The sequence below is a fragment of the Neolamprologus brichardi genome, chromosome 2, assembly GCF_056152115.1.
Source record: "Neolamprologus brichardi isolate AB-2024 chromosome 2, ASM5615211v1, whole genome shotgun sequence".
Taxonomy (NCBI): Eukaryota; Metazoa; Chordata; class Actinopteri; order Cichliformes; family Cichlidae; genus Neolamprologus; species Neolamprologus brichardi.
The window spans coordinates 11999157-12015235 of record NC_142105.1 but is presented as its reverse complement, the minus strand read 5'-3'; the positions used below and the strand labels follow the sequence as shown (position 1 = coordinate 12015235).

The 16079-nt window shown below is 45.9% G+C and overlaps 1 protein-coding gene across 1 annotated transcript; it reads right to left on the bottom strand.

The window, feature by feature from the left end:
- Positions 1–1390: 1390 nt before the first annotated feature.
- sparc (secreted protein, acidic, cysteine-rich (osteonectin)) lies at positions 1391–15588 on the bottom strand. Its single transcript, XM_006797643.3, has 10 exons — positions 15452–15588; positions 7556–7621; positions 7217–7270; positions 5973–6060; positions 5158–5279; positions 4614–4734; positions 2989–3122; positions 2516–2664; positions 2275–2423; positions 1391–1843 (listed from the first exon to the last, which is right to left on the bottom strand). The coding sequence occupies exons 2-10, from the start codon at positions 7610–7612 to the stop codon at positions 1815–1817; spliced, it is 903 nt and encodes a 300-aa protein (XP_006797706.1). The 5' UTR covers positions 7613–7621; positions 15452–15588; the 3' UTR covers positions 1391–1814.
- Positions 15589–16079: the final 491 nt, after the last annotated feature.

Below are 16079 nucleotides of genomic sequence, written 5' to 3'. Positions count from 1 at the left end.
TAGTCTCATTTTCAGCCTTTATGTCAAATAATTGTTAATAAAGTTGTGGTCCTCGTGTGGCTTTGATATGACCAGCTGTAGGAAAAATACAACACAAACCCTGCAAATGTTAAATCAGAAGGCTTCCGTCTGGAGATTCAATGTCATTGGATCATTTCAGACGTTCACCTTGTCTAACAATAATATTTACAGCTGAAGAAGTCACAGTTTCAAATAGGTTTTGTTTGTTTTTGAGAAAATATGACAACTTTTGAGTGAAATCACAGTAAAAAGGCCGTCAGTGCACACGTAACCCACAGCTGGATTAAATTGAAGATACTGAATAAATATTGTAAAATCCAGCTGTTTCTGTGGTTCTCCAAAAATATCTACCTGATTCTCTGCACCAACCTTTGATGCATGATAAAAGCCACCAGGGAGCGATAGCTGTGGCTTCAGCTTTGTGACCCCTGTAGACTGTTTTGGGTCCCACTGAATAAAATTTTTTAGCCTGTTTTGAAAATCCTAATCAGACTTTATTAACTGTGACATCAAACCGCTCACTCACGACTTGTCAGTCACAGGTGAGTAGCCAATGAGCACGATGCACGATGTCATCACATCCAGGTCTTTCTGCCACCAAGATGGAGATGGTGGAGACGGTGGAAACGGCGGTGTGGTCATAGCTGCTATAGCCATCTTTTATATACAGACTTTGCATGTGCCTAATCCTGGACCGTCTGTTTTTCTTCTTCTTCCACTTCACAGCTGGCAGCTCTGAATCTTAGGGCTTCAGGTCATTTGCATGATGCGCTGCAACGTTTTGGCTAAAAGTTGTTCATCGCCAGAGGGACTGGGGTCTGCTCCACTCTACTAATCCTCCACACTACTCATAGTGGTGGTGAAAAAGTTTAAACTATTTACTGCATCGGGGGCAAAGGGAAGACTATAAAAAAAAAAAAATTAAAAAGAGGGGGGTGTAATTGGGAATCAGAGTATTTAAAGCTGCAAAAGGCGGAGTTAGGAGACACCACAGAGGACATCCTTCTCCCAAAAACGTGCCCATAAACAAGCGGATCTCCTCGTGATGATTTATCAGATGGCTTTAGTAAAAGCTCCAGAGAACGGGAGAAAGAAATGCAGATACGAACGCATGCAGAGATTTTCAGATATTTTCATAGTGTTTTATTCATGGATAAGAGATCGCTCCGGCTCTCAGCGTCACTAGAAACATGAGAAAAACTCTCAGCCTGCGAGATTTTCCCCTCGTCATAACAATATATCCTCTTTATTGCTTTCAAATATTTGTACTGGTGTAGCAGTAGTCATAAGATCAAAAACCAAAATACATCAAATGACAAAAAAAAAAAAAGAGTCCACCACCGAAAGAGTGCAAAAACTAAACAGCTCATTTTAGTAGGAAGCAAGCAGAGGGAGCATTTATTTCCAAACTTTATTGTCAATTTACAGCTTTGTCCGCTCACAACACTTCAAAGCCATCTCCAATTAAAGCCCCGAAGACACGGCAGCATGAATACAACACTGGCAACACGTAGATTTACATCAGAGGTCTTTTGTTTTTTATAGGAGCTTTTTGTTCCACACATGGACGATCCAAAGATCCGTGAACACATCGGGTTAGTACAGGCTGTGCACATTTCTCTCTTCTAATTGATTTTAGTGGTATAGGTAGGAAAGGCCGTTATTTGAGAAATAAAAAATAGAAATGCAATTAGCACCGTTACTGTCATTTGTTTGTTTAACTTAGGGATCAGCACCTTTTCCCGTTAGTAGCGACTAAGAGACGTCATACTGCTGCTGCGGGTCAGAGCGACTCAGATGATGAGATCTTTGTCCACATCCTCTGCAAACACAAAGACGAGAAACACAGAGAGGACACAGTCAGAACAGTGAGCTCGTCGCGTCACGCCCCACCCACTCAGAGACCAGCACACTCATTCCAGTGGTTTGGAATGTGTGCGTGGTACTAACCCCCCGCCCGAGACTCAGAGACGCTGGAGCTGCATCCACACAGGAGCCGGGACCACAGGAAGTCACTCGGATGCTATGAGTGGTGAGCGAGAGATTCCCTGTATGGATGCAGACTCCTGTGATGGGCACCTTTACTCCAGGTAATCACGCTCAGTGCAGATGTGTTAAACACTCATGCGTTAAAACCCCGAAACGCTGATGAGCTGCTGAACGTCACCTCATAAGCGTTTTCTCTGTTTGTACAAAAACTCTGTCCCACAGCCCGAGGGATCGTATTAGATTTGTCAGGTGTTCGGTACTCACGGTCCTTGAGGCCAAAGCAGGTGGCCCACTCCTCCAGGGCGATGTATTTGTCGGCGTCAGCATCGCACTGCTCAAAGAAGCGGGTGGTGCAATGCTCCATGGGAATGAGAGGCACGCGCAGAGGGGCGAGCTCTGTGTGGGTCAGGTATCTGGAAGCACACAAACAGGATGGCAAGGATAAGTTTGGCCTTTAGTTGGCGAGACGCAGCATCATCTCCCCCTCCCCATGACCCCTACATACCCGTCGACGGGGTGCTGGTCAAGCTGGCCAAACTGCCAGTGGACGGGGAAGATGTACATGTTGTAGTTCTTCTCGAAGTCGTGGGCGAGCAGGTCCAGGGAGTGATCACCGGCCTGAAGCCTCTTCTCGTTCTCGTAGATCTTCTTCACCTGAAACGTCGTACGGAGGAGTTCACGTCGGCGTCATGTTGGAAGTGGCAGACGTGCAACAATTAAGAGCCTAAAAGCTTTTTTCTGTTTTATCATGTTTGTAGGTTTACTACTTATTTCCTCAGGCTGAGGTTAAATCCTCAAACTGTTCGACCGCATTTCAAAGCACTCAAAGCACAAATGTGCTTAAAGACACTTCTTTAAACTTACGTTTCATGATGAAACCATGAAACCTGAAACATTTGTGTCTGTGACTGCCGTCTAAAATGATGAATTTGTTGTGAACAGAATAAAGGACAGATCAACAAGCCGGTCTGTTCTCACCCTGAGCTTCTGCTTCTCGGTCAGCAGGTTGTTGTCCTCGTCGCGCTCGTACAGCGTCACCAGAACGTTCTTCAGCCAGTCCCTCATACGCAGCGGGAACTCTGTCAGCTCGTTGTCCAGACAGGGCTCGATGACTGCAAGACAAAAGCACCATCAGACAGACTCACACTGACTGCTGGGCTCTACACCTGCACAAACGTCTGTAATGCTGGAAATCAAAGCATGAGTGTTTCAAACAGTGATGCTGCAGGGTTAAAAGTGACGGCTACACCCAGGTGTACCCAGGTGTTCAGGTCCATTCTTCCACAGGTGTACTTTGGTGTACTGAACAGTGCCGTGATCTCCATTTAAACCCTGGAGCCCCAATACTTCTCCTCGCGCTGAGCTCGTGTATCGTGTTCTATAGCTCGCGTGTTGGGACACGTCTGAACGCCGCCGAGCCACAGCCACAGTCAGACCCACCCATCAATCACTAGCGTGCTCTGACACACCTGAGCTCAGCCTATTGGCACGCCAGGGAGGAGGCAGGGGAACTGACTGGGAACTAAACTTCAGATACGTCTGAACCATCAACACCGAACCAAAAAACAGAAACAGGAAGAAACCAAAACGCACTATGTCAAAACAAAAGATGGGAGCAGCGATACAAGAATATCCAAATTCATGAGCTGGAAATCCAGATGAGATAAAATTCCAGTCGAGTTCTCAGATAAATTTAGGAGAGGTTCTCCCTGAAATCTCAGAAAAGCTGCACTCCTTTTACTGCAGAGTCACTTCAAACTCCTCTTTGTCCTCATGCATCCACAGATATACTTCATATCTCAGTTTCATCTTTGTCTCTGTGCGTTATTGGAGGTTTGCAGCTCATCCTTCAGATCTTCTAGAATTAGTTTAAATGCTGCATACAGGTTCAAATAATTAAGTGCTTTACACGTAATTAAAGAGGCTTTTTCCCCGAAGCCAACATTAACGTTTGGGTGTGACCAGGGTGGAGGCAGCACGCCCTCCATCCCGTCCTTTACTCAGTGACTCAGACTCATTCGAGACCACCTGAAGGCTCAGCGCTTCAATTCCTGCTGTACCCACTCAGATTAAAGGAGATCGCGTTCTCCTCAATTCAGTTTTATTTATATAGCGCCAAATCACAACAACAGTCGCCTCAAGGTGCTTTATATTGTAAGGTAGACCCTACATTAATACATACAGAGAAAAATCCAACAATCATATGACCCCCTATGAGCAAGCACTTTGGCGACAGTGGGAAGGAAAACTCCCTTTTAACAGGAAGAAACCTCTGGCACTCCACTTAGCCACGCTGTGAGCTTACTTACTGCTCATTGATACCATCTAAAATACTTACATGCTGATTCAGGACAGTTTACATCAGAAATGGAAACAAACTGTTTCCATTTCTGATTTAAAACTTTGTTTAACTGGACAAATCTGTGAAGCCAAGTTCAGACTGTGCTAAAGACCTGCATCCAGAGAACACAACGTGTTAGTCTGTTAATCTGAGTCCTCATGAATGGAGGAAAATCTCTGCATGGTCTGCAGATCATGCGTTTTTATACCCTGCCATAATGGATCATTGCCTGAAGGGTTTCATGCAGAGTGTGAGAGCTCACGTTTGCAGGAGCCGATGTAGTCGAGGTGCAGCTTGTGGCCCTTCTTGGTTCCCTCCAGGGTGCACTTGGTGGCAAAGAAGTGGCAGGAGGACTCGTAGGTCTTGTTGTCAGTGCCGCAAACCTGCAGGAGAGAAAGCAGAGCTCGGTCTGCAACGCAGTGACATTGCAGGGACAGACGAGTCCTCACACGTGTGCTTCTGACCAAACAAGCCCTTTAGTTTGAAAATATGATTTTCCTGATTTCCTGAAACAAATTGAACTAAAAGCTCGGAATCCTTTTTTTTTTTCTACTCTTTGCTTTGCGTGATGTCACAGACACCAGATAGCCTTAATAGAGAAGCTCCGCCCACCGGTGGCTCCTCTGCTTTGCTTGCAGGCCAATCAGATTACAGTTGGCCTAACGCTAAAATTCTTCTTTCTGCTTGCAGAAAGGACAAAAGCTCTTCATGCAGAAACACGCAGAGCTGCACAGCTTCAGCTCCTGCCGCAGATGCCAGTCACACTTCACTCAGGTCAGGAACACTCAGGCTGATTTTAAACTCACATGCTCAAAGTCTCCTTCCACCGGTGGGCAGGTGGAGGGGTCCTGGCACACACACATGGGAGTGTTGCTCTCATCCACCTCACACACTTTGCCCTTCTTGCAGTGGTAGTTCAGACAGGCATCTGTGGAGAAAACAGAAGTGAAACAGGAGGTTTTACCTTCAAGGGACAAAATGTAGTTTTTATTTAAAGTGGACGTAAAGAAGGCAGATCTGCATCATTTTTGCATTTCCATCTTTCCTTCTTCACGTCTCTTCTGTCCTTTTTGGTTTTCAGAATCAGAATCAGAATACTTTATTAAGGGAAATTATGAGAGTTATGGTTGCTCCAGTACAGTAACATTAATAGAAACAAAAACAAAAACAGACTAGACGATTAGCAATACAATATGTTAAGATATAAGGAGCAGCACAATATATACAAATCATCAAATAATCACCAAATTGCTGTCAGCTGTTGCAGTGAGAACACAGCGGCCTGTAGCAGACCGGCTGTGCATTATTAAGTGAGGGTGTGCAGCTCATAGGCTGAGCTCATAGGCTTTAAAGTGGGTGGAATGTGTAATTACAGAGCGAGGGAGTCTGTCATTACGGCCATTTGAGTTGCCAGTTTGAGGCTTTGCTAAACTCAGACAGCCACAAATGCAGTGAAATCAAATCCTTCATTCTAATGTTTACAGCAGGTTTGCAGGAACATCTGCTTTGACTTCAGCATCTCAACATCTTTCATGTCCACGTTACCACCCATCAGGGGACAGAAGGACATTAACTGTGACATTAAAGTTTCGATCGGGAGTGAGTGTGTTTGTGAACTTACTCTCAGTGACAACATCCTCAACAATGTCGATGGCCTCGTCAAACTCTCCGATCTCAACCTGCACTGGATTGGCCCCCACTTCGGTCTCCTGAAGGACACGAGAGGTCAGAGATCAGATCATAAAGCGCTCAGATTGAGGTCTGAGCTGTGTTCGGGTCTATTTCTGCCTGACGTCCACTTAAACCAAACCACCTAAATACGTCTGGTTTCCTGAAGACGAGAAAAACAAGCTGAAGCATCACCACTAAAGAAGGTTCCTCCCTGAAGGCCAAACAGAGTCTGGGAGCAGCCAGACCATAATATTCAACAATAACACGCAGCTGGGGCCACATGTGGCAAAGCTATGGAAGGAGTAATGGCTTCCTGAGCAGCTAAAATTAACAGCTGTGGGATCTTTGGTCCCACTGGACCTCTGAAGCAGGAAACCATAAAACGTTCTCATGAAGACTCTATGTTCTGCTGCAGGAATGTTTCTGGAATATCACGGAGAGAAACCTGAGCGGATGGAACTGAAGGAATAGGCGCTGCCGTGTGTGACATGGCACTTTCCTGAAAAGGCAAAAGCACGGACGTTTCACGTCTTCAGTCGCTGCGTGTCGGTTTTGGGTGGAATTTGCTTTAAAACCTGAGATGCCTTCAAAGACAAAACAGAAGCTCCCAGGCTTTTTCAAAAAGCTTTGATGAGGCAAGAAGGTCACGACCCAGAAACAAAAGCAGAAGCACAGATGACTGATTCATTAAACTGATCTGATTTTCTGACATGTCTCAAACATGTGTCAGCGCTTTGTAAAAACACTGCGTTGTGTCCTTTGGGCTCATGTTTTTAGAAAGCAACCAAAAAACAACAAGTTTTTGTTGATGATTTTATTGCTGGACTGATTTCTTCACAGAAGCAGTCTCTCCTGCAGTCACAAGTGGAAAAACGCCTCGAACTTCGGCTACGCTGTGGATGAGCCCTAAAGCTCCGCTGCAGATCGCATCATCTCCGAGCAGCTGCGTGGCTCAGAAAACACGTCGCAGAGGCCAAATCAGACATACGGGAGAGCAAATGTTTCCCACAGACATCACGGCCACACCAACACTCGCTGCCAGAGGATTCCTCTGCAGACTTTCACCCAGGGTTTCTCACAGATCCACGAAGGCTGCAGAGGAATCCTTATGGAGTGTTTCATGGAAACTGAAGCTTCCTGTTTGTGTGACGGACGATGATCACAGACGGCAAGAACATCAACATCTGGACTCACCTCAACAACTGGCTCCTCAGTCCCAGGCTCTTCCACGATGGGCTCCTCATCAGCCTGACACACACACACACACACACACACATTAAACATTATTAAATGCTTGTGGCTGCTCATAGAAGTCATGTGAGTGCGCCCACACAAATACACAGTAGAGAAACACTCACAGGGGAGGAACTGGCCATCAGGAAAACACTCACACACACACGTGGAAGGGAAACGCACACACGATAACTCACAGCAGAGGAAAGAAGAAAAGAGGTCACACAAAGAAAGGAAGATGCTATCGAGACGTAAACATCTACACACGCACACACACTCTTACAGGCATGTGTGACTTACAGGAGCAGCCATGGCATGGCCAGCCAGGCAAAGGAGGAAGACAATCCACACCCTCATCTTCAAAGTCTGTGGAGACAAACAGAGATGATGAGCTGACAAAAACGCACACAGACACTTGATTAAGTACACAGCTTTGTGTGAGTGCTCACTCAAAGTAAAGCAGAGTTTTTGTTGCTTCTTCTTTCGCTTGTTAGAATCAGGGTCTGAGTGTAAACTATGGCGCCTCTGGCAGAGAGCCCTGCAGTTCTTCTCACGACCACAGAAGCCTGTGGGACGATTCTGACGCTGATGGAAGCGCTCCAGATTCCCAAACAGAAGCCTTCACTGTCCGCTTTGTTTCCCGACACGCTGGGTTCAGATGGTCTGTGACGCTCTGAGAACCATCTCTCCCTCTGAGAGGCATTTGCTCTGCTGCAGGAGTCTGACCGAATGCTAACCGGGGTCCCCGTACGAGGCCGGGTCGGCCTGTTGTCATGTTCTTCGGGTGGAAACGGCTCCGGTTTTTGTGCGCTCTCTCACAGCAGCCTGAGGCAACGTTTGCACCAGCCAGTGTTTGGATCAACCAGCCTCAATTAAGCTCAGCTAAACACATATTTACACCCTAATGACAGATATGTGATAAAAGGGCCCTGATATGTGACTTGGGGTCTTTTAAAGGGTGGGACAGGACTTGGCACCCGCCTGTGAAACACTTGAGAGTGACATGAGGTGACGTGGATGTCAGAGAGGCCTGCAGAAACAGATTCGCTGGAGTTTTAGGACTCATTCAAATATCAGTTGACCAACTTATTTTGAAGGATCTGTGCTGAAACCTAAAGGTGTGTCTGCTGCTCGTGTCCTCACACCCGAGCAACAGAGAGGCTCGATTATGGAGCGACACGCTGGCGTTTGTGCGTTTGCGGTGGCAACGCCTTTGGTAAGGACAAAGTGTGTATTTAGAGGTGGAACCAAACACAACACCAGCTGGGAGCTTTATTAGGTGCTGGTGACGGTGCCACCACTTTTGCCACCTTCACGAAGAGAGGTCATTGTGCAGTTACCAAAATATGCTTGATACGCTGGCGTGTTAGGGCTGCACATGCTGCAGTAAGCTCTGTCACCCCGAGTGTGTCAAAGATAACAGACAGTGCATATTTCCTGTGAAAAGAGACTCTCTGTGTCTCCTCTAAGGAACCACTGTTGGAAACTCATCCCGGCTTCTGTCTCCTCTTTTTGTCACATCTCGAGGACTGAATAAAGCCTCCTTTGTTTGCAACAGAGTGCAGCGCTGCTCAGTCTACTAGTTATCTCATCCTGCACCTCCATCAAGCTTCTCCCAGACATCAGGGGAAGAATCTGTGAGATCAAACATATGAGAAGGAACAGACCGTACAGATCAAAGTTCCTCCCTCTGTTATTGTGTCTGGATTTTGAAAAGAAATGGAATTCGCCCCAAAACACAAGGCAGTATCTGCAGTTTTGAGCAGACACAGTTTAAAGGTTGCGTGAGATCAGCAGGGATAATAAGACTTAGCAAACAAAGCTGTGCATACTTGGAATTCCTGCGCCTCGGATAGGAGTGCAGCAGCTTGAAACCAACAACAGTTGAATAAAAACGAATGATCCCTCCTTCCTCTGCAGCTTTAAACCTCCCAGCATGTCAAAGATGGCTGGAGCTGAATGGCGTGACTGTGAAAACACTGAAGCTGACACCGTGCCCAGCTGATGAAAAGCACGAGGCCTGTAGACATGAAGAGGCTGAGTCGAGCGACGTATTGCGACACATGCAGAAAAGAGTAAATCTGTTTGAAGAACCTTCAGGCTAAACACGAGTCCGGGGATTGGCGTTTGTCTGCGATCGGCTCCAAATGCTCACAGGAAGGAAGGAAGGAAGTTAGGAAGGACGGACGTTGATTTTTGGTTAAATTTGCAGCTTTAAGGAACCAGATTTCCTTCTACTCCCACCGGTTTCTATCAGCTGATACAGGGTGGTAATGTATCAGCATATAAGTGCACACATTCATGTAAAGTCAGAAAGTCCTGCTGCTGCCCCTCTGTAGGCTTCCTGAAGCTGGCCAAGAGGGAAATGGACTTTTAGCAGGGCTTTCTTTATTTAGTTTAGTTTTTTATTATTACATGTTGGTCATGTAGAAGAAATATATATAATAAATAAATAAATCACAAAGAAAAAATGGTTCTAATTCTTATCATTTTGCTTTCCTACTTGTCTGGAATCATAGCAACGACTTTCTTTTGTTCTTTAAACGTTTCCATGTGGTTCAAATTGATGCTGTCCTCTGGATTTATTTAAGAACCTGAGCTTGCTCTGATCATCACTGCTGATGATGGAGGCCTGAAAAACCTTTAAGTTGGTGGGTGAGTTCACAGATATCACTTCCTGTTTCTGTTTCAGAGGATGAAATCGGTTTCCTTTTGCCTGAAGTCTAACGGGGGTTAAGCACTGCATCCCTTAGGGTCAAATCCTGACATGGATTGGGTCGTATTAGGAAAAGGAGAATAATTCTGATGTGTAGAGTTGCTCGTTGCTTCTGCAGCTGTAAAAGATTGTTTGCTCTAAGCTCAGAGTCCAGGCAGGACTGGCACAGAGGTGTCCTCTGTTTCAGAAGGCTAAGAAGTCATAAGCAGCTCAGATGTGGAAAATTACAGAAGAGCTGGCAGCAGTCGGAGAATGACCTGCACAAAGACACTTCTCTGCACCTTTTGAAAAGAAAGAAAAAAAGATGTTCTGCAGACGGGACATAAGTAAGGGCCTCTGACACATCGTAAGCAGAGTGTCTGGGCTCAGTGTCATCGCAGCGAGAGGAGAAAATAAGCAGGAAAGCGAGTGTTTGATTTGGAGGGACGCGGTGTTCCCATCGCTTTTACTTATTCTCGTTTGGCCAGAGAGCCACTGGGCTTGGTTCGGCGGGAAGGGGGAGGCCGGACATGCTGATGTAACAGCAAAACAAATTATTTTATTTGGAAAGCCGCTCACATAATCAAACACGGTGAGGCTAAAAGGGAAACTTGAGGCTCATAAAGGGACCTTTCTCCCTCCCCACCAGTGGATTTCAGCTGGGTAAGCGAGCGTAAACAGCCCAAGCTGGATCTTCCAGTGATGCAGACATTTCCCTCTGCAGCTGCTCCTCTCCCAGCAGGCCTTCAAAGAGAGCAGATTTACACAGGTTCTTTCTTCTTGTCCTTGGTGTCATAACGGGCAGGTTGGCGGGCCTGGATAAACAACCTGTCGCAGTGCGTCTCCAGACAAACAGCTGTGCAAAGCAAACACTGAGAATGAACAGCGGTTTCCTGTGTGTGTGATGTGCTCTGCAGACACACACGCTGTTCAGAACGAGGAAGGTCAGCATTCATGATGCACGCAAAACACAGACGCATCCAAACTTTGACTCTCCTGCCTCGGCATGGTCCTCAGATCATCTCGCTTCTAAGGTCTTCACTCAGTGTGAGCTACAGCGGTTTCCTTCAATCTGCTGGTTTCTCAATAACTTCTTCAACTCTACAAGAAGACCCTCTCTTCCATCGAGACGGACGCCTCAAGGAAAGATTCCTCTGTGATGGCTTCCAGCGTTTGCCCTTTGACCTTTGGCACCACTGTCTCCCACCCCTGCTCCAAAAGACCCGTCCATCAAACAGGTGGCAGAAATCCAAGTGTGCCGTAAAGCCTTGCTGAGCCGTCTGTGACGAGTAAACAGGACTGACAGGATCAGTGCAGACCCCGAGTCAGGCTGTTTGTCTACAAAAACCTACACATAAAACTCGAGTTCGCTCGCTGTGTGTGAGTTTCAACTTGCAAGTATGAATTTTTCTTCCTGTCAGCTGATTGATCAATGTCATGTCAATCACAAATGTAACAATCCAATCAGAGAGCAGATGGGTTTAACTGTGGGAGGGGCGCTTCACTGAGCTTCAGGTCCCAGAAGGGTAATACATTTTGAAGATGGAGGATGGCGATGGCGCTTCTGTAGCGCAGTGCGACTTTGTGTTAAAGTAATACTAAAGTAATAATGGTATTTCTAACCATTGGTATACCACAACTATACCCTTTCATCTTTTATCGAACATGTGTTTGCTGTCCTCCATCTTCATAAAATTCATTCAACTCCATAAAGTTTTCAGATATTTTGGTTTACAAGGTCACAAAGCTCAGTTCATAACTATACAGTCTGATTTACAAATACAAAATATTTATGACCACAATCTGAGCCCGTACTCCTCCTTTGTGTTTGGTTCAGACAGAAAAGATTATGATTCTAACTTTAACGACTTTAAACAATCTGCTTTCTAAGTAGCTGAAATGACACACTCTGGTGCTGCTCTGCAACTACAGCTGGCTGACATGAAAACAACAACACTACAGATTTAATTGAGGACAGAAGACGTGGCTGATGCTGCAAACCCAGCAGTGACCAACAGAATCTGCAGCAGCAGTCACTGAGTCACTGATGGTTTCCAGTTTTCGTCAGTGGAAACGAGCAGAACATGTCCTAGAGGGATATATAAGGTGACATGGAGAGCATCCACCTTCCTGACCTCTTAAGATCCACCACGTGACCTCTGGCCCATAGCAGATGTTACTTTTCCATTAGGACCTTCAGAATCCCATAAAAAAGCGTTGATTTTTTAATTCATCACACACCTAATGTGAGATGGGCTGCACGTCTTTGGATGGTTGAGGTAAGTAGTTTTTCCTGAATATGCATCAAATCTCACTGCAACCTGGACCAGTAGGACTGTTTCCTTACCAGAATCTCTCTAAATTAACCAAATCTTCACTTATTGAATATAAGCTGCTGACATTAACTCTTTGTGGATTTCTTCATTGCAGACTCTTGCATTACAGGTTTAATCTTCACAGCCTGCTGCAGTGGTTTCTTTCTTCAGTCCGAGCTCACACCTGATGAATCTGGTTTCCAGGGAGTACAGGGACCTCCCAGCGACCTGCCTGAACAAAGAGCAGTTTTCACAGCGTCCCATTCACCTGCACCGCTGAGCACAAAGAGAAGAATGAAGGAGAACTCGAGTGGAAAAAGTCCGGATGTTTGTAACCCGAGTCCCTCGCCACATGACCTGTTTGACTCTATTTCATCCTTCTCTCCTTCCCTTCATAATTTTATCTTTGATATTCTTCTCTTTGATTGCTGTAATTTGAGGTAAAATAATATCACCAATCTTCATATCTACAGATCAGAGGGAGCACGCTGCTCCGTCACTGGGCACGCCGGCTTTAAGCGCTCTTCGCTTTCATCTCGGCCTCTTTTGTAACACTGAACTACATTTGCTGCCGCTTTCACTTCATCCAACGTCCTCGACTTTGTCCACAGCTCTTTCTGTCTGCACGCACACAGCAGGAAACCAGGAGATCCTGACTTTATGTGCTCAGTATGGTGGTCACAGACCCTTTACTTCAGTATTATTTATATTCTTTTTAAGGTTTTGGAAGATGATAAGAATAAAGCAGATGTAATCACACACAAATGTAACTTTTAATAAACTTTTAATGATTTAATGTTCACTCTTACAGATTTACTCTGATTGGATAAACCACCAGACAACAGAAAGTTGCTCGTAGCTTGACCTGAAGTCAGACATTGAAATACCTGATCCACTCATATCAGTTAGCTTTCTACATTAGCCTTAGATAACCGTGGAAGTAAGCTAACGTTAACTCCGGTGAGGTGTCTTTCTGGCTGCCTTACCCTGGCTATAAAGCTAAATCTGAGCTAAAACCTCAGACAGCAAAAAAGATGGTGGTAGCGTTCAGGTCTGAGACCTGCAGTTTCTCTAATGTCCACCAGAGGGCAACTGCTCTGCTGATAAAAATAATTCCAAGAGACAGGGAGTGTACCGCTCACTGATGACAGCGTCCCTCAGCCTGTCAGTCAGAGCAGCCCCTCTCACACTTCCGGTCTTCCTTCCCTCACCCCAAGGCGGTCGCAGCCCCTCCCTGAGCCTGTTTCTGCTAGAGGTTTCTTCCTGTTTAAAGGGAGTTTTTCCCTCCCACGCTCGCCAAGCGTTTCCTCCTTGGAGGTCGTGTGATTGTCGGGATTTTCCCTGTATTATTGTCTGGTCTTTACCTCACCATATTGAGCACCTTGAGGTGACTGCTGTGGTGATTTGAGTTGTATAAATTCAACTGAGAAGTCAGCACGCCTGTACTCAAATGCTTCTTTAAACTGAACTCTGAAGAGACTTTTCCCTCTAAGCAGCAGGACTTGTTAGTCTGTTGGTGTGTTCTCATATTTCTTTATTCTTTTACTTTTATGTCTCCTTCTCTGTCTCCTTCCTCGCGTCCTTCTTCTCCGCGCTGAGCACAGAAGGAAGCACAATCCCTCCATCCTGTCTGGGGATTAGTGTTTTTCTAGAGATTGCCAAGCTGGCTTTTCACAGCATCCTCAGCTCCAGCCCCTCCTCCAACACCTCCTCCTCCACCTTCCACTCCGGTCCAGACCTGCCACCTCAACAATTAAGCAGCCAGAGACGCTGTGTCTGCACTTCTCTCATACTAATGCTGGCACATTGTGCTTCAGCCTTTCCACAGAAATCTCAGACAAATCCTCAACAGGTGTGACGAACACACAAAACGAGACTGGAGACATTTTACTGAGACACGTGTAACCGAGTGTGACACACGAAGAAAGGACTGAGCACATTTCCTTAGACAGCAGCGAGCACTGAAATAACCCAAGATTTTCTAAAGATATAAAAACTCAACTCAGTTTGAGTCAAAGTTTCATTTAATCTGTGCATATCTGAAAAGTATCGCCCAGTAAAGCTCAGGTGTGACTACATGAAGGTTCCTGTGGTTAAAGAGCTCCTGTAGATCTTCAGTTATTTTTTCAGTTTTCCTCATGCAACAAAAAAACAAACTGCTGTGCGCAAAATTACATAAACATCTCTTCTGTTGACCTTTTTTTTCCCCCCCCAGGAAATGTTGCCATCCACGAAAAGGGACCAAAGGCAGAGCCATCATCATTATGAGAGCTCACGTGCCACTAATGTTAAACTACTGATTTGTACTTTTACGTAAAATCACAGTGTAAGTTTTGGATTCTTGAAGTCACGATGGTCATATGTGCTGTGCAGCTCTCTAGTTTATCCTCAGGCTGCTGGGTGGATCTGGGGTGGGGGTCACGGCTCTATGGGCCCAGTCAGACTGTTCTAACCAAACTGTGAAAATCTTTATGGAGCTCCATGACAATCCAGCTGCTGCACCATGGATCAGCACTAACTCAAAGAAACAGCTGGTAACCGATCACCATGGCAACCTGCATTCCTTTACATGAGAGTAATCAGGGAGGGGGTCACAGAGGGGTTCACGGAGGAAACTGTGGAGAAACTAGAATCTGTCACAGCTTCACCTCCTCCTCGTCCAATTTTCTTTCTCTCTTTGTATCTCTTTGTTTTTGTATTTTCCCACATTTTTCCACATAATTGTTTTTTTTACAGAAACAATAATTCACCAAAGAGAGGAAAGCAGAAAATCGAGAATCATAATAACAAAAGTGTCCAATTAAAAAGGGTCTGAATCCCTCCTCCCCCTCAGCCCCCCTCCTCTTATTGCCGATGTGGCACACAATAGCTCCACAGTCTGAATGCTCTCAGTTCGTTCACCTGCAGGCTGTGATTGAGCAGTAATGGCAGAGGAGCTGTGGCTGCTCTCAGACCACAGTCCTGCCTTTAAAAGCAAAATTCAACAAAGTGGAACAGAAAAAAAGTACCAGCTGTTGAATGTGCTGAAGTTAAAACGGACATCTGTGTTTGTGATAAGTGTGTGAGGAGAAGTGTCAAAGCAGAGCCCTTCTGCGTAAAGCCGTCATTCCAACTGACAGAGCTCTAACAGCAGAAACGTTTTACTGCACCTAAAAGTGTAAATGTGTCTGGAGGCAGAGCGCTTACCTTCAGCTTTCAGAGAAGAACACCAGAAGAGAAGTCAGCTGTGTGCGGGGCCCCGACGATCTAACTCCAGTACCACTTTACGCACAGCTCATTTCCAATGGGACGTCCCAGCCTGGATACAGCCCCCCCTCCGTCCTCCCGCCTTCGGTCCATCACAGCCTCCCCCACCCCCCGTGGGCGGGTCTGTGATGTTAACCCTTACGCAGTGGCTGGAGGATAAATGAAGACGGGAGAACAGCGATGACACGAGAAGAAGCACGTGACCTGTGTACTTATTACTGTTAGGAAGATCAAAGACATCAAAAAAACACGTTTTGGTAACTCTGAAGAAAATCATCAAATACAAAATACTTTAAACATCTGGATTGACGTAGTCAGACGGGGTCCACCTACAGACTGTATATGGAAGATGGGCACACATTGATTAGCTGAGCATTTGCGCTTTGTGCAGCAAGAAGATCAGGATAACCCTCACAGTCCCAGCAGCTGATTCATGATGGAGCCTATCCCTGTTACCATAGGGCGAGAGGCAACGTACACAATTTCATCAATCCGGGCTAACACAGAGAGACAGCCATTGGCACAGACAGCCACTTGTATGTGCATTCAGTCCTTTTGGCTGTGGGAG